Source organism: Pyrus communis, chromosome 6, assembly GCF_041283825.1.
Source record: "Pyrus communis isolate YQ-2024b chromosome 6, ASM4128382v1, whole genome shotgun sequence".
Taxonomy (NCBI): Eukaryota; Viridiplantae; Streptophyta; class Magnoliopsida; order Rosales; family Rosaceae; genus Pyrus; species Pyrus communis.
This window is the reverse complement of record NC_142570.1, coordinates 9,351,749-9,377,034: the sequence shown is the minus strand read 5'-3', so window position 1 is coordinate 9,377,034 and position 25,286 is coordinate 9,351,749. Positions and strand designations below refer to the sequence as shown.

The 25,286-nt window shown below is 36.2% G+C and overlaps 1 protein-coding gene and 1 pseudogene across 4 annotated transcripts; both read right to left on the bottom strand.

The window, feature by feature from the left end:
* Window positions 1-1,843: 1,843 nt before the first annotated feature.
* Window positions 1,844-6,062, bottom strand: LOC137711710 (cation/H(+) antiporter 18-like; annotated as a pseudogene). Its single transcript, XR_015963800.1, has 4 exons — window positions 5,794-6,062; window positions 4,917-5,176; window positions 3,350-4,348; window positions 1,844-3,256 (listed from the first exon to the last, which is right to left on the bottom strand). The product of XR_015963800.1 is annotated as a cation/H(+) antiporter 18-like (transcript).
* Window positions 6,063-16,569: 10,507 nt separating this feature from the next.
* Window positions 16,570-22,554, bottom strand: LOC137711379 (cation/H(+) antiporter 18-like). Of its 3 annotated transcripts, XM_088695734.1 has the most exons (5): window positions 22,324-22,518; window positions 22,150-22,198; window positions 19,670-19,916; window positions 18,141-19,142; window positions 16,570-18,038 (listed from the first exon to the last, which is right to left on the bottom strand). In XM_088695734.1, exons 3-5 carry the CDS (start codon window positions 19,868-19,870, stop codon window positions 16,818-16,820), a joined length of 2,424 nt encoding a protein of 807 aa, XP_088551860.1. In that variant the 5' UTR covers window positions 19,871-19,916; window positions 22,150-22,198; window positions 22,324-22,518; the 3' UTR covers window positions 16,570-16,817. The 3 variants fall into 3 exon arrangements, with proteins under 3 accessions (XP_088551860.1, XP_068306715.2, XP_068306714.2); XM_068450614.2 differs by having other exon boundaries at window positions 22,150-22,554; XM_068450613.2 differs by lacking the exons at window positions 22,150-22,198; window positions 22,324-22,518 and adding an exon at window positions 20,199-20,751.
* Between the last annotated feature and the right edge of the window lie 2,732 nt (window positions 22,555-25,286).

Below are 25,286 nucleotides of genomic sequence, written 5' to 3'. Positions count from 1 at the left end.
TGGTGTTAAAGAAATTTTTCACTACCTCAAGGGTATGACGGATTTGGGCTTGTTCTACACCCATGAATCCTCGAGAAGAGCTGCTCCCTTTGGTCCTGGAGTTGAGTCACGCCTTGTTGGTTACTTAGATGCTGATTATCTGTCTGACCAACATAAGACACGTTCTTAAACGGGCTATGTCTTTACCATTGGAGACACCGTTATATCTTCGAGGTCTACCTAGCAAATGTTAGTTGTGACTTCTTTGAACCATGATGAGATCCTCGCCCTGCATGAAGCATCGCAAAGTGCTTTTGGTTAAGAACCGTCATGGAACACATTCGAAGCACTAGTGGTCTTACTACCGTCATTGACCTTCCTACGACGATCTTTGAAGACAATGCATCATGTATCAAGCAATTAAAGAAGGCATACATTAAAGGAGACAATACCAAGCACATAACGTCGAAGTTCTTTTATTCTCACCAGCAACAACAGCATCAGAACATTAAAGTCAAGCAAATCCGTTCTTAGCACAACCTGGCCGATCTATTTACCAAGTCCTTGCCCAAGTCTCTTTTTCGTAAGCTCATCCAAGGAATCGGTATGCATAAATTATATGAGTTGAATTGCTTGTAGTTTTGAATTGCTTGTAGTTATCTTATTTGGAAGTTATGTCTAACTGAGGGGGAGTGAAGCATACTCACTTGATCATTATGTACTCTTTTTCCTACGATTAGGAGCATGTATCCCATTGGATTTTTGCTACCTAACTAGGTTTTGATGAGGCACCCATCCTGGGATGATCATACTCTGTTGAGTTCACTACTTTCATCCTGTTTGACGTTTGTTTTAGACATTATGCATACTTCTCACTTTTCTCCTTAGTCTATGGGTTTTCACCTACCTTAGGTTTTACCATAGCGAGGTTTTGTGAGTTTTACTACCAATGCATACTCTATTTATATTTGAGACTCGCATTCGCTCGTTGTGCCGCCGACTTCATCAACTGTTCTACCTCACCTGCTAAAGATCTGATACGATGTTTTGTTTGAGTATTTCCATATTCAAGGGGGAGTACTACAATTATATTTAGAATAGGAATATGATTGGTTAAATCCTAGTGTATCTAGGGATATCTTGGAATATTCCCTTTAGTAGTTATTATCCTATTAGAGTTGTAATTCCATTAGGGCAAGGATTTAACCTATCCTACTACTATAAATAAAGGCACAATGGGGTGATACAACACACACCTCACAATTAAATCTCTCTCTTCTCTCTCTCTTGCCACTGGCCTCCCTCCCTTTCTAGTCCTAAATACAGTTCAGTCAAATAGGCCTACAACACAACTAACAATTTAGCCTACAAGCACTATCATTTGTAAAAATAACTTATTAGCTGGATATTATTACTATCTAAAGGCAAAAAGCATTCAACCTGGGCTGCAAGAAATAGACTTGTCAAGAATAAATTCCTCACCCAGATGATCAGTTGATTATGGAAGCTAAAATTTAAACTGCAATTCCTTTTAATGTAAAGAATAGTTCTGCTGAGATTGCAGGAACCCTTTGTGACGGTCTCAAGAGGTCCTGGGTTCGGAAACTCCCTATCCTTAATTTTATCATGTCGCATTCACTAGCAGGGTTTAATGAAGGGTGTAAGCTAGCTTGATATGCATTGTTTGCGTCGACGCCACTAAGGTAAGGAGGGAAGGGGGTGTGCTCGTGGATATAAACTCGGAATTTTGAAAGGGGGTATATTGAGCAGCGGGGGTTATCACTAGAGTGCCCCTAAATTTGAAGGACTAGTATTTAATGTTCTAGTAAATTACATCTAGCTTTTTACCAACAAACAAATAAAATGGAGACAAAATTTAATCTTGAAAGGGACTGAAATATGAATCAGTGAATCACCCTGAATAGAATGAAACTGTAACAAATACTATGTGATAACTTCCCTGAATTTGTAGGACAGTACTATGATTAAAACATGAGAGCCTAAACTTTGAATGCTAAGAACATTAACTTATATTGAAAACAAATGCAGGTCATTCAAACATTTGAAATCTACCTAGGCTGATTCTCAGTCTCGTTCAGGTAACTCTTCTGCCATCTTCGAGGCCAAATTCAACGATACCTGACAATTGTACTGTTGCACTATCAAGACAGATGCTGGTGTAGAAAAATCTGGTGAAATTAACAAGCTACCAACAGGACCAAGTTCGGGGCCCTCACTCCTCCTATTTAAAGCTAAGGCTACTTCACCGCATGGTGTTCTCCCCACCAGAAACAGATGGCAGCGACCAATCTCACGAATCACATCAATGGTTTGCGCCTCATTTCTGACTACCTTCTCTTCGTATGTGATTGAGTCATCCTTGGCAGTTTTCTGCTTGAACTCGGTGAGGAATTCTTCATCCACTGATCCCGCTTTGGTGCCACCATTGTCATCAATATTTATTCTAGAAAACTCCCCTGCAACCTCAGGTTCCACTACGAAGTGAATGACCATTAAACTAATGCCGGGGTGCTCAGCCATACGAGCACTATAAGCAAGGGCTTCATGGTCATCACGACCCCTAAAGAAGAGAACTGTGATGAAATAAGCAATGTTGCTTGAAGCAATGTGTGTGGCTCCACCAAGACCGCGATCAACCAGAATTCCAACTGAGCAAGGTACATGTTGAAGGACCCTCTGGTTAACCAAGCAAAAGTCATTTCACGTGGTCTCTAGTGTACCATTTCGCCTCTGGTGCTGGAAGAATTACGATTACAACTCTTTTGCCCTCAGCGGTGGCACAAATATCCTCGTGCATATCAGAAACCGAAGAGATTTCAGTCATTGGTCTGATTGACACCTGGCTTAATCGTTGGTATGCCTCAAATGCCACAACAACGTTGTCAGAATTTGATTGCTGGCCCTTATTCCAGAAGGGTAACCCATTTCTTCTCGCCTTGTGTACCATTAATATAGCCGATGACCTCTCAGAGAGCTCCTTGAGGTGCATTGCATAGACACAAAGGCCTTCACGCTTGTTTGTGCCTTGCGAGGCCTCTAGAAGATTTATTATAGATGGAATGTTTCTTGCACTATGAAAACAGGCCAAGATCCTTAGTTGGGTATTCGTATTTTTCCTTTCAATTGTCTTATGCTTGTAATCAGCCATTCTTCCCCTTTTTTTTGGCTTATACACGGCAACAACAAGAGGCTTAGTGATAAAAGTAGTAAACATAGCCATTAGAACTATAATGGCAAAAGTCTGGTCATTCAAGACCTGCGAAACATGAACAAATGATACATGTTAAACGGTTATTTGATATAAAAAGAAACAATGATTATACAAGTGATACAAGATTTAGTTCGTTACCTTTCTATCTTTACCGATGTTTAAGACAACGAGTTCCACCAAGCCTTTACTGTTCATCAGGAACCCCAGAGCTGAAGCCTCGCGGACAGGCAATTCGCAGGAAAGAGACACCACAATTGTCCCAAAAATCTTCCCGAAACAGGCATTAAATATGACCAAAACCAGAAGACCCCACGACTGAAGCCCCTGAATTGTAGCTACATTAGTCTTCAGTCCACTAAACACAAAGTACAACGGTAAAAAGAGACCAGATACAAGATCTTCTACTTTTTCCACAAGAGCACTTGCAAATGGCCCCTCCTTTGGTACAAGAACTCTGACCACAAAAGCACCAAACATGGCATGAATTCCAAATATATCAGTAACAAAACCAGCAGCCAGAACAGCAGTTAGTGTAGTGCATACATTGATCTCATCAACAGGTTCACCTTCATGACATCGTTGAGACATCCATTTGAATATTGGAGGAACAATGACAATTGCACAAATAATAAACACACACGCAGACAAGAAGACCCATAGTGAAACAAGGGGAGATTGGTTACTGCCAGATAGGGCAACAGCAAGAGCGAGTAGAATCCAGGCGGCCACATCATTAACTGCGGCAGCCGACATAGCCATTTTTCCAATGTCTGTTCAAGAGTTTCAGTAGCATCTACCCCTTTGGCTATGGTTTCTCGGAGTTATCGAAATGGCCGCACCCATGAACACAAGAAATACAATAGCATCTACCCCTTTGGCTATGGTTTCTCGGAGGACAAATGCTGAACCGATTCCTAATGCAAATGGGAGGGTTATTCCTGCTACGGCAATGGCAAGGGCTTGTTTTCCAGTCTGACGTATGGATTTAGGATCTATCTCTAGGCCTGCAAGGAATAGAAAGAATAGGAAACCGAGGTTTGCTATGGTGTCCAACACAGTGATACTCTTCGGTGGAAATATTGCCTGAAGATAACTTTTGTTCCGTCCCAGAGCTGATGGCCCAAGTAGGATTCCTCCCTGCCAAACCAAAAATGTCATTCAACCTTTAGATGTATCACAATCAGCATGGTATTCTGCTTTAGGTTCAATTAAATACAAAAACATCTATTAACCCTCACAAAATGCTTCTGTATGCAAAAATTTCAAAACAGGCAGAAGGAGCTTTAAAAAAAGACATCGAAAGGGGACGCCATGGAAGCATATCTTCATTTCAATATGCCTAAACGTCATGTAAGGATTTTAATGCAGCACAAAGAAGAAGCAAAGAAGAATATCTGTATTGATCCTAAACACATCTGTATATCCAAGAATTCATTTAAATAAAAACAAATAAAATAAATATTTTTCAGAAACATTGTACTATTTTTCGCTAGACTACAGTCCAACACCCCCTAACATCCAAAGTAAAGAAACTTAACGGCCAACAAACTTCACACACAGAAACTTAACAATGAAGGGCCACAAGCTCTTCTCCTTGGAATTGGTCCCGGGAAGTAAGACTGAGTGTACACATAGCAACGTGATCAAGGACAAAACTAACTGCCCTTCGATTAAATTTCAAGACAAAAGTAAGAAATGAGCTTACAACAATCTCCGCAATGACTCGTGGCTGTCTTAACGGCTTCAGAACATAAGCAAGAACCCGAGTAGCTATAACTACAATACATATCTGCAAAATAGCGAGAGGCAGTGCAAAATGAAGAGGACTGTCCCCCTGGAACAAACCGTTTGATGTGGCCTTCATTGGAGGCGGACATGTATGCCCTGCTGGAGCATTGGAAGCCATCTCTCCCAAATCAACGTCCACGAACGAAAAACCGAACACTTAACTTCAGTATCTGCCAACTGAAACCCAATATCAGAATTCAAATTCAGAATTACCAAATTATATAGAAGAGGACCACACCTCCACTACACGAATCCTTTGAATATACATTCATACAAGACAAATATGTGCAACAAAAGGGCATATACATTAATGGACAACATATCATGCGCCAAAAAATAAGTGAATCATCTCCCACAAAGCGCCACTTTGCGTAGCGTTAGAACAAACACAGTACCTAACCAACCTGGAAGGGTCGCTTTAGATCCAATGGCTGAGATTAAAAAAGATTAAAATTGTCTTTTTTCTATTGGATCACTATCCCAAATCAAACAGTACGGTTCATTGGTTGGTTTATAAAGAGTCCTAAATCCAGTCAATTGGGATTAAAGAGTCCCAATGCTGATCAAAGTCAATGAATTTAAATGGAATTTGAAAAATCACAGAAGAAGAACAACACTAACACAAATGAATTAGCAAACAAGCAGCTTTCTAATCAATGGCATTAACCCATGTGAGATTTCTGGGAAAGAATCCAACTCTACAACTTAAATCACATTTTTCACAAAACCCCATAAAAATCTTGCAAAACAAAACATGTTTCGATTCAAGAAAATAGGAGAGGTAATAAGTTTACCTGTTTATTGTGCCAGTAGGTTGGGATGGATCAAATATGAATCCCCACCTGGACTTGGCAGAAACAGAGCTTTTCAGAAATGGCTCTGAATTGGGAGTGTAGCCAGTACCTGAACCTGGAGATTGTCCCACCGGATTCTCTGTTAACTCCACCAAGTTGTCTTTTTACACTTTTTGGTTGACAAAAAAGCATTTTGCTAATAGATAATTTAGGTAACAAATTCAGAATTTGTCAATGTCGATTTGTCAGGACAGTGGCAAATTTTTTTTGGTTTTTGAGTTCGAATTTATCACTAGCATCATTACTAATATTTTATTTGCAATATATGAGATCTCAGGTTTGATTCATATGGTTTGCTTGGTGAGTTTGTTATTAAATTATTATGAATGGCTTATTGTAAGACCTACTCTAAATCTTCAGGAGCTTAAGGTGAAACATCGTTACCAATTATCAACTCCGAAATTAGTTTTTTTTTTTCTTTTTTTTTTTGGTAAACTATGTGTGTACACTAAGAAAATTAATGGTTAAGTATTAATAAAAATAATGAATTATTATACTGATTTTAGTATATTCCTTTACAAATCTGTCGTTCTAAATTCGAACCCTCGGTTTTTTTTTACCTAGAATATCGTTTATATTAAATAAAATAGAACCAAACCAATTCTACTACTCATATGTCTTATTTTTCCAGTAACTCTTTGTTAAAATATGAAGGTTAAAAAGTAAGATGGCTAAAAAATAGAGGGTTTTTATCACAAATAGTCTTTGAGATTGATCAAACTCATCATTTTAGTCTCTCACTTTCAAAATCAATCAATATCGTCCCTGACATTCACTACCTTACATCAATTTGGTCATTCTATTAAGATTTCGTTAACTATTCTGTTAGTTTATATGTGAGACCCACAAATCCAATGAAATGGTGACATGTGAATTACATAAAATAAGGGTTTTTCTCACAAATGGTCTTTGAGATTGATCCAATTACTCATTTTGGTCCTTGAGTTTCAAAAATTGATAAATTTGGTCCCCGACTTTCATTGCCGCACATCTAGTCATTCAGTTAAAATTTCATCAATATTTTTCGTTTATGTGCTGATGTGATCCCACTAATCCAATCAAATTGCTCCGCATAGATTAACTATAAGAAACTATATTTTTTAAGAGTGAACTAATGGACGAGTATTCCCCCACTGACATTTTCTTGTATCCCACAACCCCAATTGGCAAAAAAAAAAATCAATCTAAATTTGATAAAATTGAATCCAAATTCAATTCAAATTTAATAGGATTATAACCAAATAGAGAGAATGAGGAGTGAATTCAGGAGGCCAAGTACTTTAATGGTGTCATGATGCCCTTTTTTCTTTTTGAGCATAACCTGATGAAGACGACAATGACTTTTTTTAATTTTATTTTAGTTTTGGTTTTTAGTTTCTTATTTTACTTTTAGCTTTAAATCTTTAGAAAAACAATTTCTTCTAGTTAATCCATGTGGTGCCATGTAACATCCCACATCGTTTAGGGGAGTGGATCCTCTAAGCCTTATATGTATATTCCCATCTCTACCTAGCACGAGGCCTTTTGGGAGCTCACTGGCTTCGGGTTTTATCGGAACTCCGAAGTTAAACGAGAAAGGGACGACAGCATTCCCAGGATGGGTGACCCACTGGGAAGTTGCTTGTGAGTTCCCAGCAACAAAACCGTGAGGGCGTGGTCGGGGCCCAAAGCAGACAATACAAAACTGTGAAAGCGTGGTCGGGGCCCAAAGCAGACAATATCGTACTACGGCAGAGTTGTGCCCAGGATGTGGTGGAGCATGGGTCGGGATGTGACACGCCATATGATTGAATTAGTGGGACAAAAGATATTAACAAAACTTTAACGGAAGGATTAAATTAACATGCGGTAATGAAAGTCAAGGACCAAAATGAGGAGTTGGATCAATGTCAATGATCATTTGCGATAAAAACCCTTATTTTGTGTAATCCACGTGTTATCATTTCATTGGATTTGTGGGTCTCACATACAAACTAACAGAATAGTTGACGGAATTTTAACGGAATAACCAAATTGATGTACGGTAGTGAAGGTCATGGACGACATTAATTGATTTTGAAATGAGATGAGTTTGATCAATCTTAATGATCAGGAGTTGGATCAATGTCAATGATCATTTGCGATAAAAACCCTTATTTTGTGTAATCCACGTGTTATCATTTCATTGGATTTGTGGGTCTCACATACAAACTAACAAAATAGTTGACGGAATTTTAACGGAATGACCAAATTGATGTACGGTAGTGAAGGTCATAGACGACATTAATTTATTTTGAAATGAGGGAGCAAAGTAATGAGTTTGATCAATCTTAATGACCATTTGTGATAAAAATCCAAAAATAGAAGTTGGATCGTTCGTAGCAATTGTCTGTATTTGCTATAAACGAGAGCCACCAAGCAGAGATTTGAGTTGTCAAGTGGAATATAAAATGTAGAAAGCAAAAGCAATCAAGACAATGACTTTTTGTCACTTTTCTTCAATATTCAGAAAACGGGAACCTTGTATGACTTTATAGCACTACATTAACATATCTACCCACTTGAAATGTTGGGTAATTGAGATCATGACCTCGGTTGGTACTTTGTTTGGAATTTGGTATACTGCGAGAGCAACTCAGATTTTGGACGCGCCGTTGTAGAGGTTTATCCAATTCATCTAAGTTCATCACCTCCTTAAAACTCATTTGCCTGCAAGGTTAATTCTGCTTTCTTACATGTTAGGTGTTTAGGTCGAACCTTCGTCGCCCAAACGCACGTGAATAACTATGCATATGTCCCATGTTTTTTTCTAGCTGTTTGAAATGAGCTAAAGTGCCTCACATATATCAACAGTCATAAATTTGCTTAAAAGCACAACTTCTAAAACAAAATTTTTATAGTGGTCCAAAATATAATTGTTAAATTTTTTAGTTTTGAATCTTTAAACAAAAATCTAATGGTTAAAATGTATTCAAAGTATTCTATACTCTGGGCCACCGTAGAAAATTCAGACACTCAATCGTCTTCTGAAAAGGAATGCGACTGTGTTGAAGAGACAATTATTTCACTTGCAAACATATCTCGGCTAAATTAAATATATGATGGGGTTACCCGATATGGTAATAATCGTTGGTTAGCAAGAACAATATACAGCTTTTCGAGAAGGCATCACTTTGGGAATTCCAACGATTTGTATTCACCTATTTTTGCAATAAGATAATGCTAGGGAGACCAAATTTGCACATCAAATAACGTGTCATCAATAAGAAACAATCACGTTAATTCACATTTAATTAATAATCCAATCATCTACAACCATATCATTCGGTTTGCAAATTTAGTTTAAAATTTTGGTCTCCCTAGCATTACCCTTTGCAATAATAGATTGGTCCATAGCAGGATTAACTGTATTTTATATGTTCCAGATTTATTTACTTCCTTTTGAAGGATATTTAAATGTAAGAGACTATGATCCAACCAAGGTTCTAAAAAACGCTAGGCGCTAGTCGATCAGTGAGTAGGGCATAGGTGGGCGCCTAGGCGGCCTAGGTGGATTTATGTAAATTTATAATGTATCTTGTAAATAAGTGCCTATTTATACTTAAAAAAAAAAAAAAAAAAAAAAAAAAACTATACTTGCATGGATAATAAAAGAATGATAAAATGCAAAAATAGAAGTAAAAGGATACACAAAATATAACCATCCAACAAGTTCAATATTTAAAAAACAGTTAGCATAAAATCATTGTAATATCCCACATCGACCAACGGAGAGGGGGTGATGTGCCTTATATGTACATACCCACCACCTATAGCACGAGACCTTTTGGGAACTCACTGTCTTTGGATCCATCGGAACTCCGAAGTTAAGCGAGTTTGGGTGAGAGCATTCCCAGGTTAGGTAACCCACTGGGAAGTTCTCGTGTGAGTTCCCAGAAACAAAATCGTGAGACCATGGCCCAAAGCGGACAATATCGTGCTATGGCGGAGCCAGTCTGGGATGTGACATAATAAAGTAAAACATTTGTAAAACCTCTGTAAATCATATCTGTGAAGTACTTAACTAGGGGTATCATAGTCGCCCGAAGGCAGTATATGTCCATCACCCGAAGGTGAAGTTGTATAACTTGTCCATCACCCAAAAGTGAAGTTGAATAACCTGTCCATCACCCGTAGGTAAAGCTGTATAAAATAGCAAACATCCACACCAACACTAGCCATAGCTAGTGAAGCTGTCCATCATATCTCACTCCTCCATCATATGTGTCCTATAGCCATAGACATAATACACGTGGTGTGCAGATGTGCCGTATGATAACCCACTAGACAAGTACTAAAAAAAACATATCTCAAAACTCGTATCAAACAACGAAGCTCAAAAGCTTAAACCTCGTTTCATAAATCCAAGATAATAAATCCATGGAATATCATATTCGTAAACCATAGAAATTCAGAAACGTAAATCCCATAATTCATATCCATAGAAATGCATAAATGCCAACCCATAATTCATCACCTTTAGTGGAATGGGATTTCGATAATTAAAAGGTATTCATAAAAGTAACTTAAATAAATCCTAATTTCTCATCAACCATAATTATAGAAAACTATAAAGGCATAATGTAAATCATATCCAAATCATGAAATATGAAATACATGCTAGGTTGATTATTTATAAAAACATATAGATAAGAAGAGGTCCACTCATTTTTTCTGGTTTTGCACCCCCTTCAGGACATAGTGAAGAAGAGTACGACCCAAGCTTCGAGGCTTTTCCATACCAGTGATTCTCTTTGCTTTCATCTATGTATGGCTCATCTTGACTCTTGTAATTTGAAGCTCACCTTTCTTTTGTACTCTACTTAGTGGTATGCTTTAGACGTATTGTATCTTTACTTCAGACTTGTATTCATTGATTTTCCTATTTCATTCATGGGAGTTTTACATTATCACCATGTCATTTAGCATTCATACTTTCATATTATTTCCTTTTCTTATTCGAATTTGAATTTGTAGGTTCTTACATGTTCCTATTGGTTCCTTGACATTCGGGTTTATTCCTACACTTAGGGCTTTCGTCACTCCTAAGTGTCGGCCCGCACGTGTCATCCAGGTGTCATTAGGATATTTGAGTTGGGCCGTGTCAATCATAATGAGGAGTATTCTTAGATGATAGACTAAATTCTTCTTGTTCGTGATCCTTGCATTGGATTGGACATAGACTAAATTATTTAACCTTGATGTATCTAGTTTATTTCTTTTCTTTGTATATATCCCCTCAAAAGTGCTCCAATGCATTTCACAATTGGATGAACTTGTAGTCAATCCATCCCTTGCAAATTAGGTACACCATTTCCATAAGTATACCACCATGAAACTAAAAAAGAAAAAAATTACACAATTAATAAATAAATAAATAAAAACCAAACCGCCTAGGACCGCCTAGGTGCCACCTAGCCAACCGCCTAGGACTGCCTAGCCTGCATAGGCACCACCTAGCTCCAAAACGATTTTTTGAAACAATTTGCCCTAAATCGTGGCGGGCCTTCACCGCCTAGTGCGATGTATTAGATTATGTCCTTAGGCATCGGGATACAGTCATATCACATCTCAACTGGGTATGTATACTTTTAGGCTTTCACAGTTTTGGTTTGTATATTCATAATGATACTATGAGCGCTTTAGGGCACCAGCAAGATATTCTTTCAGATACCATTATACAATTACATTCTCTATCTATTTTACGTCAAGCAATACGTGGAGTAACTCCCGCTATAGCAGTAAAAGCAAAATGTGTAGGCAGATCAACTCATCAAGTTCCCATTGAAATAGAATTCGTACACAAGGAAAAGCACTTGCCATTCACTGGTTATTAGGGGCATCTCGAGAACGTCCAGGTCATAAAGGAGCTCCCAAAAATTTGGCAATATCAGATATGTCAATATCAATGGTAACTCATTATTTCGATGAGTCATTTCTTTAGACAGAAGAAGATTATGTCTTAGAAATAGAAAGAAGAATAGGAACGAAAAAACAAAACATATACTTTATTTATTCTTTTTTACTTTTACTCTTTCCTATTTAATTTGAGATAATATCACATTGATATTGATAAGGAAAGATATAAATAGATATATTTCTATCTATGATTAACATTCCTCATATCAATACATTTTTTTCTTGAATGAACAAAAGAAATTATTAATAAAAACATTACCAGTAATGAAGCAAACAAAAAAGAATAAATAAGATAAATCAAATTTTAATTAAATTTATTTCGATTAAAAAGGAGTCACTTTCTAATACTAATATAACCAAAAAATTCCTTCTTCTTCTAACTTTTCGATCTTCTCATTCATTACTCGTGGAGCCTTCTTCCCCTAATTCTTTCTATTTTAACAACGAATAATCTATAATAATTTACAAATCCAAATCAACTAATTGTTCTCGGATAACACCTGCTAGCGCTTTGCTAGCAGTTGAGGTGAGCCCTGTTTGCATTTTACATTCCTAGTCAACCTTACTACCCCACTAACATGTCGATTCTCAAGGAAAAGAAACTATCAAACACTTTTGTCATTTCCTTAGTTTATTCCCTTTTTATCGATTTTACCTATGTGATCGAATGCTTGTTTTTATGCTTTCCAAATGTTTTCGAGTCCATGTGTAAACAGACAATATATTGTCATTAAGTATCTGTCACTGATTAACCTATAGAAAATTATTACAAAACCAAATAATTAATTAAATCAAAGGCAGGTATGGAAAGGAGAAAATGCAGGAAGGATTGATGGTATTATTTGTGGTATATGTTATGTAGAATAATATGTGTGTCCACCTCGTAACGTGTATGCATGTATATTATATAAACATGGCGTCGGGGCATGTATTTACTAAATTATTATATCAATACAATTATTGAGAACCTGAACAAAGAAATTCAATTTTTTTTTTTTACCTAAATTTGAATTTTCAAATTATTTGACAATGAAATATTTTGTCATACAAATGTCTTATTATAGGCATTGAATGACCACTGCATTTGTAATTTGAGTCGAGGTCACAATTTCGGAGCAAATGACCGAAGATAATGCAATTTTTTTTAAGAGTTTTTTTAGTATGATCATCACAGTATTCAGCCGATGTTACTAATTCATAACATTCATTAGCCCGCCTCGAATTGCAATTTAGTTGATATTTTTCGTGATGATCCACAGCTGATTTGATTTTTAATTGAAGACCAAAATCCCAACTATTCAATATTGTATTATGATTGTGGCTATAGATATGACAATTAAGATTAAATAACAGTGGCATGCAAACTACTTTTGCTTATGCGAATGCATGCATGTTCTCATGATCCTAGTTGATTCCTTAATGAAGGGTTCTCATTCAAAGTGGTCGGCCATATGACTAGATATCATTTGGACTAAGAAATTCCTAAGAAAAAACAAACAAAAGCTTTTCTTTTCTATAAAGAGAGAGAATAAACAAAGCTGATTGCACCGAAAACAGAGACAGTTGAAAGGAAAGTAGCAGAAATAATATAAATTGTCACATTGAGATTGCTTGTGGGTAAAGTAAAATATATGCCAATCATTTAGGGATGTTTCCTATGAATCCAACTTTTTAAACGTAAAAGCATTACAAGTTTTAGGTCTTTAAAACTTATTTGATAAGACTATTTTCAAAAATTGAACTCAAGACTAACTTAAAAAAATAATATATTCTCTAAAAACACCAAAATTGAGTTTTTAAAGTTTTTAAACTTAAACTCACTCCTCTCTTTCTTTTTTTCTCTCCTCCCTCACTTGAACCTCTCTGTCTCTCTCTCTCTACCTCTCTCTCTCTCTCTCTCTCTCTCTCTCTCTCTCTCTCTCTCTCTCTCTCTCTCTTCATTTTGCTCTCTTCATTCTCTCTCTCCTCCTTCTCTCCATCTCCTTCAATCCTCTATTTTCTTTCCATCTCTTCCAATGTTCTAAAAGACGTTAGGTGCTAGTTGGACGGCAGGTTGGGGCCTAGCGCCTAGGTGGGGTCTAGACGGGCGCCTAGGCAGATTTAATAAATCTATTATATTTCGTATAAATAAGTGTCTGTTTATACTTAAAATATATATGATTTCATCATAAACTACAAAATGGAATGACATATATATTATGAGCTATTAGAACATAATGAAAACATGGAGAACAAGTATTAATGTGTGTTCCTTTAAGTATTTAACAAGTCTCTTACAATTTATTGAAAAACTAAAATGCAAAATGAAAGTTATCTATTTTCTGTCTAAGTGAGTCACAACCTAGGCAAGTCTAGGCGGGCTAGGTGGTTTAGGCGGGCGCCTAAGTAGGTCTAGGCGCCCTTTCTTAATTTTCAAACGCCTAGGCATTAATCGGGGCGGTGGCCAACCGCCTACCGCCTAGGCAAGGCCTAGGTGGCACTAGGCCGAGATTTTTAGAACAGTAATCTATTCCGATCATCTCTTTTTTCCTTTCCTCCCCTTTCCTCTTTCTCCCTCTCTAGAGACTCCCTTTCTTTGGATCTCTTTGTCCAGTTTAAGTTTTAAGATTTAAAAACAATTTTAAATCTCATACCAAACAAGTTTTTGAATCTTAAAGAAAATTGTTTTCAAGAGATGTTCTTGAGAAACGTTCTTAATAAATATTTTGAGAAATGATGAATTTTTTTTAATAAGATACCAAACAGGGCCTTAGTCTTCTGAACTTATTCTAAACCCAAAGAGTTGACTAAGAGCATATAAAATCTTTCACATATTTGAAAAAACAAAAGCCCGCAAATCAACTTGTATTACGTCACGTGGTTTCTCACTCATCTTTCGGATACACCGATGGACTTTAATTAGGGTGGTGTAGTGTATAGCCTTTTGTTGAGTTTTTGAAGTGATAGACTTTCGCAAATTTAAGTAGGCTTTTACTAATTATTATAAACTCCATAAAATTGCATAGGCTTTTAATGATTACTTTTGTGGAAAAGAATATACTTAGATGATAGAATTTTGCAGAATTTTAGAGAGTTCAATAATATAAATTTTTAAAATTTTATGGATTCTCATAAACTTTTTTAATGATTAATTTATTAATAAGCATTATTATTTTTAAGTTTTTACTATTGAAATGGTGATGATGACCATGATCAAGTGGCCTTATGAGGTGGTGGAAGTGTTACTTGGTGATTGTTAGTAAGATGGTGATAGTAAATCTAGTGTCTTGAGTGGTGACGATAATAATAATAATAATAATAATAATAATAATAATAATAATAATAATAATAATAATAATAATAATAATAGTAGGGTGGTGATTGTGGTGCTGTGTTATTGGGTGGTGGAGAAGTAGGGATGAGGGCGATGGTAATGATGATGTCGTTGGTGGTCATGGTAGATTTGGTGATGGTGCTCGTGGAAGTGAGTGTGGCAGTGACCATGGTGACAATAGTGGTTGTGGGGATGGAGGAGTGGTCATGTTAAGGTGGTGGCGGCGACATGGTGGTGGAAGTGGTAATAATTATAGTAATTGCATTATAGTCAGTGGTGGAGTTACCATTAGAGAATTGAGAAACAATGAAATCCATCAAAATTTTAGGGGGAAATGTTGGATTTGATGTGACAAAAAACTTATCATAAAAGCACTAAAAGTTCATCAAAATCCATGACTTTTTAAAATCCTTTAAAATCAATGAAATTTAGAATACAACTCGATTTTTTGTAGACTCACTAAAAGCATAACTGAATACCACAAGAATTTCATAAAACTTTTTAAAAGTCATAAAAAGTTTTTGTTCAAAACTAGATCAACTTTTTTGCACCCAAAATAGGTATGGCCTCTCTATGGACCCAATAAGTGTTAAGCACATATTAAATTTATGAAATTAAAATTAAGAAAAGTTAAGATAATGCAACGTGTTAGTGACTTATTGTGGCCACAGAGAGGCCACACCTATTTTGGGTACCAAAAATTTGGTTCTCATTCAAAATTGGGTGACTTTTACTTACTCATTAAAAGTTTATATTGAATACATCTAGATTTCAGAGTCAAGCGAAGTCTATGATCAAACTTCATATATATAGAAATGCTAAGAAGACTCTCTTAGAGTGAGACTCTCTATAGACTCTCTACCACCTCACACTTTAACATCTCAATTCTCCTGCCAACATTAAAAAATATTGTGTCAAAAACATGAGGTGACAGCGAATTCATAGAGAGTCCCACTTTTGATAGTCTCTTTAGCATTTCTCTCATACATAATACACCCCCTAGATATATTTAGGTTAAAATATACGAAGAATCTTATTTTAAGCCTTAAATTAAAAATATTAAAAATTACATAAAATAAAATAAAACCTAATTTTCATGAAAGAATGTTGCAATAATATCCCTTCTTCATTCATAGTTTAGAAGATTAATGCAAATGGAAAATCTCTTTGTGAATCATATAACAGCATTTAACACTTGGCAGTTCAAATCTATTTCTATGTGCAATGCAGGTCCACAACTTTCTCTCTTCCAATTTTTGGAAAATACTTTGTTCATTTTCTATGAGTCTTTTGATCTAGTTTGCAGATAATTCACAGTTTGACACGCACATAAATGTTTCTTTTGTACTTTCCATCAGTTAGTTTTGCTTATATGTCATATTGTGACTTGCATGTAAGAATGAATTATTCCTTACAATAAGGGAGACGAGCAGTGTTCTTATTTTCTTTCACCCTTAGATCTGGAATTGTAGAAAGAATACTTGCATTGCAAAGAGTATTATGTGTTTAGGCATAAGGTAGGTGCATTTATTAGGTATGATCTATACAGGTGATAGATCCTCCATACATAAGTATAAGCTATGACAATTGACAACTAAAACTTATGACCTTTCATAAACAAGCAGTTTAAATGGAGGGAAAGAGAGACATTTATCTAACCATACTTTTCATCATCATCTGTACAGTGAAACCAACACAGGCTAGGGAGAGCTGATCAGCCGGTTTCTGAATCTTCGTCCTCGGGCAACACAACTACCTTCGACAAACCAACTGAACCTTGAACTACTTCCAGCCCATGATACTGCTGCATAACCAAGACCGACGCTGTAGTTGTGAAATCCGGAGAGGTTAACAAGATACCTACAGGCCCCAGCTCCGGACAGTCTCCCTTCAGATTCAAGGCAGCAGCTACTTGACCATCAGGCCTTCGACCAACCAGAAATAGATTGCATCGGTTAAACTCACGAATCAAATCAGTAGTTTCTGCAGCATTTCTCACTGCCCTCTCCTCATATTTGATTGAGCTGTTATTTGAAATCTTCTGCTTCAATTCAGCGAAAAACATCTCAGTCGCTGACCCTGCTGCAGTGTTGGAGCCCTCGTTTATATCCACTTGGACTATTTCCCCCTGAAGTTCAGGACTTGCTAAGAAATGGACGACAGTTAAACTGTTACCCGGGTGCTCAGCCATTCGCATTCCATAAGCAAGGGCCTCACGATCATCACTACCCCCGAAGAATAGGACAACTATGCTTGAAGAAACATTGCTGGCAGATACATGGGTGCTTCCACCAAGGCCACGGTCCACCATGATCCCAACTGAGCATGGAGCATGCTCAAGAACCCTACGATTGACCCCTCTGTATTCAGTTCGAGTTGTCTCCAATACTCCATCCAACCTCTGGTGCTTGTGGAATGGGAGAATAATAATTGATGCCCCTTTCCTTTCAGCCATTGCACAGATGTCCTCATGCATGCTAGAAACGGAAGAGATTGCTGTCATTGGACGGATAGCCACTCGACTCAGCTGCTCAAACGTTTCAAAAGCCACAACTACTTGATTATTATCTGAATCCTTCACCTTGTTCCAAAAGGGTAGACCATTTCTTCTTGCCTTGTGAACCATCAGAATCGCAGAAGATCTCTCGTTAAGCTCCATAAGATGCATTGCATAGACACAAAGACGTTCCTTCTTTTCAGTCCCACGAGAAGCCTCGATGAGATTAATCATTGTGGGGAGGTTCCTTGTACCGTGGAAACAGATCAAAACCCGGAGCTCAGTGTTTGGATCTTTCCTTTCAATAGTTCTGTACTTGTAATCAGATATACTCTTTCTTTTAGCTGGCTTGTATACTGCCATTACTACAGGTGTCGTAACGAAGGTTGTAAAGATAGCCATGAGAACCATGATAGCAAATGTTTGATCATTCAAAACCTGCAAATAACAGAAAGCTAGCACCTTAAGTTACACGCGTATACAAATATTAAAGAAAAAGCCTTGAGACTCCCATAAAAAATGGAAAATGCTTAATTTTACCTTTCTGTCTCTACCGATGTTAAGGACAATAAGCTCCACCAACCCTTTCGTATTCATGAGGAACCCGAGTGCCAAAGCCTCTTGAAACGGCACTCGGCAGAGGAGAGAAACAGCTACTGTGCCAATGATCTTCCCAAAACAGGCTGTTGAAATGACCAAAACGAGGAGGCCCCATGACTGAGCTCCACGAATTGTAGCTATATCAGTCTTCAATCCACTCGAGACAAAATACAATGGGAGGAACAGACCAGATACGAGATCCTCAACTTTTTCAACAAGAGCGCCTGCAAATGGCCCTTCCTTTGGGACAATAATTCCGAGCACAAATGCTCCAAATAGGGCATGAATTCCAATAGTATCAGTGACAAACCCAGCTGCCAAAACTGCAACTAAAGTAGCACATACATACAATTCGTCTACAGGTTCACCCTCGGGACAGCGCTGTGCCATCCATTTAAAGATTGGTCGAATAAAAAATACACAACTGAGGACAAAAGCACACCCGCACAAGAGAACCCATAGCGAAACCAGAGGAGAACGGCCAGTGCTGGAGAGGGAAATGGCAAGAGCAAGAAGAATCCACGCAGCCACATCATTGACCGCTGCTGCTGACATGGCCATTCGGCCAATATCAGTAGTTAAAAGCTTGAGCTCAGCCAAAATACGAGCCAAAACAGGGAAGGCAGTTATAGAAAGAGCCACTCCCATGAAAACAAGAAATGGTGGTCCATCTACACCTTTAGAAATAGTTCCCTTGAGGGCAAATGAAGTACCAATTCCTAAAACAAAAGGTAGGGTAATTCCTGCAAGTGCAATGCATAGAGCCTTCTTTCCAGTGCGGCGGAGGGACTTAGGATCCAACTCCAAGCCCACTAGGAACAGAAAGAAGAGAAGACCAAGATTGGCTAAAGTATCCAACACTGTGAGACTTCTGTTTGGAAATATTGCTTCGAGATAGTCTTTGTTGCGACCAAGAGCTGAAGGGCCAAGTAATATTCCGCCCTGCAGAAAAAGCAATACTAAGTTAAACTCTCTCCAACAATACTAAGTTAAACTCTCTCCAATGCACAAGGATGTTCAGATACTTGTCTACTTACAATAAACGTAAATAGAACAGAATATTTATGTTATTTTCATTTTTCCTTTTGGACACGAGGAATTATTGTTTGAACGGCACATATGGTTTTACTTCAAAGGCCACTGAAAACATCTGTCTTTCAGACGAGAAATTGCCAATGAAAGGACCAACATCTGTTAACTCCCACAACATATTATTCAGAAATGCATCGCTCCTCTTAGTCACTTGTAGCGGTGCATGATAGTACTCTCTCTCTCTCTCTCTCTCTCAGAGTGATGACATCATTTGCATATTCAACAAAAAGTTATCAAGTAAATATTCAATCAAAGGCAAAAAGAGAAGGGGTAAGATTTCCGCACACATAAATTTGATTACATCATTTGCATAATTGACTATCGTTTTGAAGGCCATCATAGTATATATACAGCAAACAAGAAGTACATATACTTACCACAATCTCAGCAATCACACGAGGCTGTCTTAGTGGTCGAAGAAGATAAGCAAGAATCCGTGTAAGTGCAACCACAAGGCATATCTGTAAGATGGCAAGAGGGAAAGCAAAATCCAGAGGATTATCACCCTGAAAGACCCCATTAGATGTTGCTTGCATCGGTGCTGGACATGCATTTGCAACTGTGGTATTTGTAGCCATTTTGCACCAGCAAAAGACAAGGAACAAAAGAGTCTGAGTTAAATCCCTGCATAATGTGATTTACATATATCAGCATAGTTCTCTTTCCAATAGTTAAAACTATAGCTTCCAGATTCAATGCCACCCAAAACAAACGCCAGAAAAGCCCAACTGTGATAGTTCAGAATTCAAAACCGTAAACAGTGACAGTAATCAATTTTTAGGATTCAAAGAACTACGCTAACAAAAAAAATTTGCAATTATTTCAGCGGCATAGTAACTAACAGTGACCATGAATCACGTTCAAATCATCACCTTTTTTCACCCGAAAAAAAAAATGAGCACTTACAATACAATCAATATGCCACCATAAAGTTCTACAAGACGCCCCAAGAATGTGGTCCTCAAAGTGTCTCAGAGAGAAGTTGTCTCCTTCGCATATTCCAGATAAGGTCTGTCGTGCTCATGTGCAAGGCTCATACTCTCGGTTATTACAAGAATCCTGGGCTATATAATTGCAAAAGTTCCTTACACAACATGCAATCTTTGAATATCCGTGTTCAACGTACGACTTTATGCAATCATTCACAAACAATACTAAACAAATCCGAAACATAACCTAAGACGAAAATCAATCACAAGCAACACTAAACAAATCCTAAACTATAACCTAAGACGAACTAACTCGGATTAAGGGCACGATTAACTAACTCTAGTGAAATAATATATATGTATATATGAATAGCTGTGTTGGCCTGTTGAATATTCAAGAAAAAATGGCGTGAAAACTCTGACCCTGTAAAAAGTACCAACCTCATGACAGTGAGTCAAGTTGATTAACATACATGACTATGTACTAATTCCAAGTTAAGCAAACTTGTTTAATAATTATGAAGTGAGACAACAAAAAGTAGTCCGAAAAGGTTAACTTGAATGAACTCTCTTTGCTTCCGTCCCCAAATTAAAATATACTTTGAAACCAACATGAAAATTTAGGCCTAGGAAACGTGTCTGACTGACCTAAGTATTCGACGAAATGATTGATGTTTGAGAGATTTTTATTTTCCGACCACCAAAAGAATATTGATTGTGTATTATGTTGTCAAACTATTAATCTCAAAGTTAAATAAAATAAATTTATGCAGTTATGCACACTAAAATAATAATCTCACAACATAAAATAATATGTTAAACTGTTTACCGAGGTCATAAGAAAATAACACAGATACGATGGAAAATGACCAACAGGATCCTCTCTACATCCTTTTGATGATGATCATGGATATATGTGAATCGTGTCTGTTCATCGTATATTGTGCGGTCAGTTTTTGTGAAGTACTGTTTGTATTTAATTTTAAATAAAAATATTTAAAATAATTTCTGACCTCATGATGTACGATGAATGGACAAAATTAACGAATTTTCGAGATCCTCAAAAAGAAGATCCGACAAGGATCCGGATTGGAAAAATGGAGATCTAACCATAGAGATGGAGACAAAAGAGAAAAGATTTCAGTTATGGGACCAAATTGGCATTTGATTATGATACAAGTAGTCAAGCACCAAATACCAACTCCCCTACTTGTTAGCTACCTTAAGAAAACAAAGAGAAAATGAAAAGCAACAAAATAAAAATTTTAATTATGAATGTAACAGCTGACTCTCTTGAGGGTAATTTGGATCCCCACGGATTCTTTTTGGGATGATTCTGAAGATCCGTGAATCACATCTATTCATCGTATATTGTGGGATCAGAAATCATTTCAAATATTTTTATTTAAAATTAAATACAAACAATATCTGATAAAAACTAATCATATTATATACAATGAACAAACACGATTTACGAATCTCCAAAATCCTTATCAAAAGAAACCGAAGAGGATCCTCTCGGTCTTGAGGGATCCTAGGATACCACCAAAAGCTATGGTGAGCCTGCATGTTATTGGTTGGGTTGCGAAAGACAATAATACCGCTACCACCCATCAAATTTACAGTCTTCCCAAATTTTAAATAAAAGTGTACCTGCAAGGCTAAGGCTTTCTGCGAGATACATATAATGTTTGTCTCTTCGAATCAGCCAACAATTATTACTATTTCGAGCATTTGCGGACAAATAAAAATTAAAATACAAATAAACCCACAAGAATTATAAAATAAACAAAAAATTATAAAATAAAATAAAATGAGCTTGGAAATTAATGTCATATCAGGTCCTATGTTTAAAAATTATTACTTGGGATAAAGGACCCAACAATAAATAAAAAATTAGCATTTAGGCTTGGGAAATGTGTACTTACACAGAGTGTAAACTTGCACCTTCTTTCCCTTCCCTTTCCCTGAGATTTTCTGGGAAACCAAACAGAAACTTGCATAAAAACAGAGTAGAGAAGGAGAGGGAAAATCAGAGCCACCACAGATTCTTCAATAAATTCTGAAAAAAAGACTGTTTCTTTAGAGAGTCTGTGACCCACATTTTATCTTCATTTCTACCAAAAAAAGGCAGAGCCTTTTCTGGGTCATTAGCTATGGACTTTCAAGAAAAAGGGCAGAGAAAGAAATGGGGGTGTTTGGTTGCTGAGAAAATTAGCAGAGATTGGGACCGGGGAGAAGAGGAAACGAAGAGTCGGAAAAGTGAGCCAATTGGTTTGGGACAGGACATCCCCCAAAAAATATAGAACCGTGGGAGAAATTGTGAAATATTCATTTGTCCATTGGGTTGTCACTAATCTTTAAGGACATTATCGTAAAAGAACTGAAAACGGATTGATTTTTCTGAATGGTAGGCAGCAGCTTAGCAGAGTAATTGCTACGAGCCATCGTCAATTTAACGAGAATTGAAATTGAGGTGTATTTTACTATTTTGCTTGCCAGCCTCGTCGAGATTTACGTCGTCAATTTTTCATATAAAATTATATATTTACATTAAGAAATGAGATAAATAAAGTGATACTAAATTTGTTGTTTACGAGATTTAAACATAATTTTTTTTACTTATATGTTAAGATGAATATTACTATAATAATATTAAGTGGAATCATCATCGCCTCATTGATTACAGTCTAATGTGATTTACTAATCTAACAGCATCTCTGATGAGCTTATTAAATGAGCTACAATAAAAACTTAGAGGGGATTTCAAATGCAACTTCAATCTCCGTCCACCTCCTAAGAGAGAGATTTCTCTAGGAGCTCCGGGTGGTTCTCTGTAGTTAATGCTAATTATTTCAATAATATTTTAAGTAAATAATATATTAATACATATTGCCTACTAATTGGCTCATAGTTTTCAAAGTACGGAGTATGTTGGAGTAGAACTTTTTCAGATGGCTCCTAAAATAATTTTTTTGATATTTTAGTTAAGTTTTGCTATAAAATAGTGAGCATAATTAGAGATATTCTAACAATTATAAAATAGTCTGTTTGTAATCCCTTAGATGTCGCTGCTTGTTCTGTTTCTTTGTTAGCCTTTGTTGGCTTTCTTTGTTCTTGCTGGTGGTGCCCTGGTTAATTCCAGTTTCAGTTCAAAAAAGAAAAAAAAAAAACTATAAATTTTAGTATCTAAACTTATTCAACAATAATTAATATAGTGGTAGTGTGACCACTTAATACTACGGTCTACTGATATTAGTTTTCACTTGTAAGTGAGATGTCTTATATTTAAACATCAGGAATGTTGAGTTCAATACCAATTTATTGCACTACTTTTTAAGATAAAGGTATCTTTGTATTAGAAAATTATTTTTTAGTCAAAATCGTCTCTGAGATTTGCATGATTTCTCAGTTTGCTCTTTGCGATTTAAAATCAATAGAAGTGGTCTCTAAGATTATCCATCATCAATCATTTTGGTCATGTGGTGAAAAATTATGTTAAATGAAGATCAAAATGATAAAATTACCCTCAAGTTAATAATAAATAGGCCAAAATAATTTGAAAAATAATTGAAGGTATTTTTGTCATTTTATCCTTATTTTATGGAGATTTTTCAATGACGAACCAAAATGATTGATTGTGGACAAACTCAGGGACCAATTCTATCAATTTCAAATCTCAGGGACCATAGTGAAGAGTTCTGCAAATCTCAGATATCATTTTGGCTAAAAAGCCTTAGAAAAAAAATAAGGAAATTTTATGGGTGAGATATCCACACACCCCATTTTACTTCTCACACACCTTTTTAATTTTCGATTGTCAGATCGGATGAATTGAAGAAGATCAATGGACAGAAATTATCAAGAGGTGTGTGAGAAGTAAAATGGGGTGTGTGGATAGCACACCCCTCTTATTTGGACCCATATAACCTCTTTCTACACCCAACTTAAACTTTAAATGTTAATTTTTTTTTTTTTTTTTTTTTTTTTTTTTGCATATTGTATAGTTACCATCAAGTACAAAATGTAATTAACAATAAAACTAATATTTATCAATAAACCCACTCCAAAAAATTAAACCCTACCATTCTACAATGTTTATCTTACCTTCATTCCGATTAAAACCCTAAGAGCTCTCATAGAGAAAAACAAATTTTAGCCTTAATATTCTTTCTGAATGAGAAACTAAAAATGAAATTATTGTTAATACAATGTTTCTCTTTTTTACTAGATATATGCAGAGGCATAGCAACGGCATTGAGTAGTTGAGAGGCTGAAGGATTTTCACCCTTTTAACCTAATATTCTTTCAAATTCGACAGAAAAACCCTAATATTCTTTATGGATATATTTTTAATTAATTTGAAGTTTTTTTTTAACTACTTTGCCATTGCTGCGTATCTAGTCTTCTCAACGAACACAACAATTCGTCAAATTCGAGCCATACAATCTGAAGGAGAAACTAAAAATGAAATTATTATTAGTATATGGAAGATTCATAAACAAGTAGAAACTTCACCAAATTATTCAACTTCTCCACCGAAGTCGAACTCCAGAAAGCTTTCATAATTCCCATAAATAAGTAGAAACTTCATCAAATTATTCAATTTGAGATTTTATTTTCTAAATGGGTGTAAAAATAAATTTACATTTTGAAATGGGTTTGTGAGGTTAGTTTAGGTAGTAAATTTGGGTTTAAAGAGATATTAAGTATTTAACTAAAAATAGTATGGATGTAGAGAGTAAGTTGGGTGTAGAAAGAGATTACATGGGTTCAAATAAAATTTCCCAAAAAAAATATAGTACTGCTGTGTGAGCTCCGTTGAAATTTGCCTTTACTATGCACAAGAGTGGTTGAGTAGGTTGTTTTTGTTGGAAATGCACAAGTGTAGGTCTGAATAGTTTAGGGTCTTAATTAGAAGACAATTATTTAGGATACTTTATTTTCCTTGATTGTAGGATTAGATTGAATCCATGTAAATCATGTATTGATATTTTAGATTTGACTTCCCAGAATAGCCTACTTTGTATTGTGTAAACCTTGTATTCCATGTAAAGAAGATAAT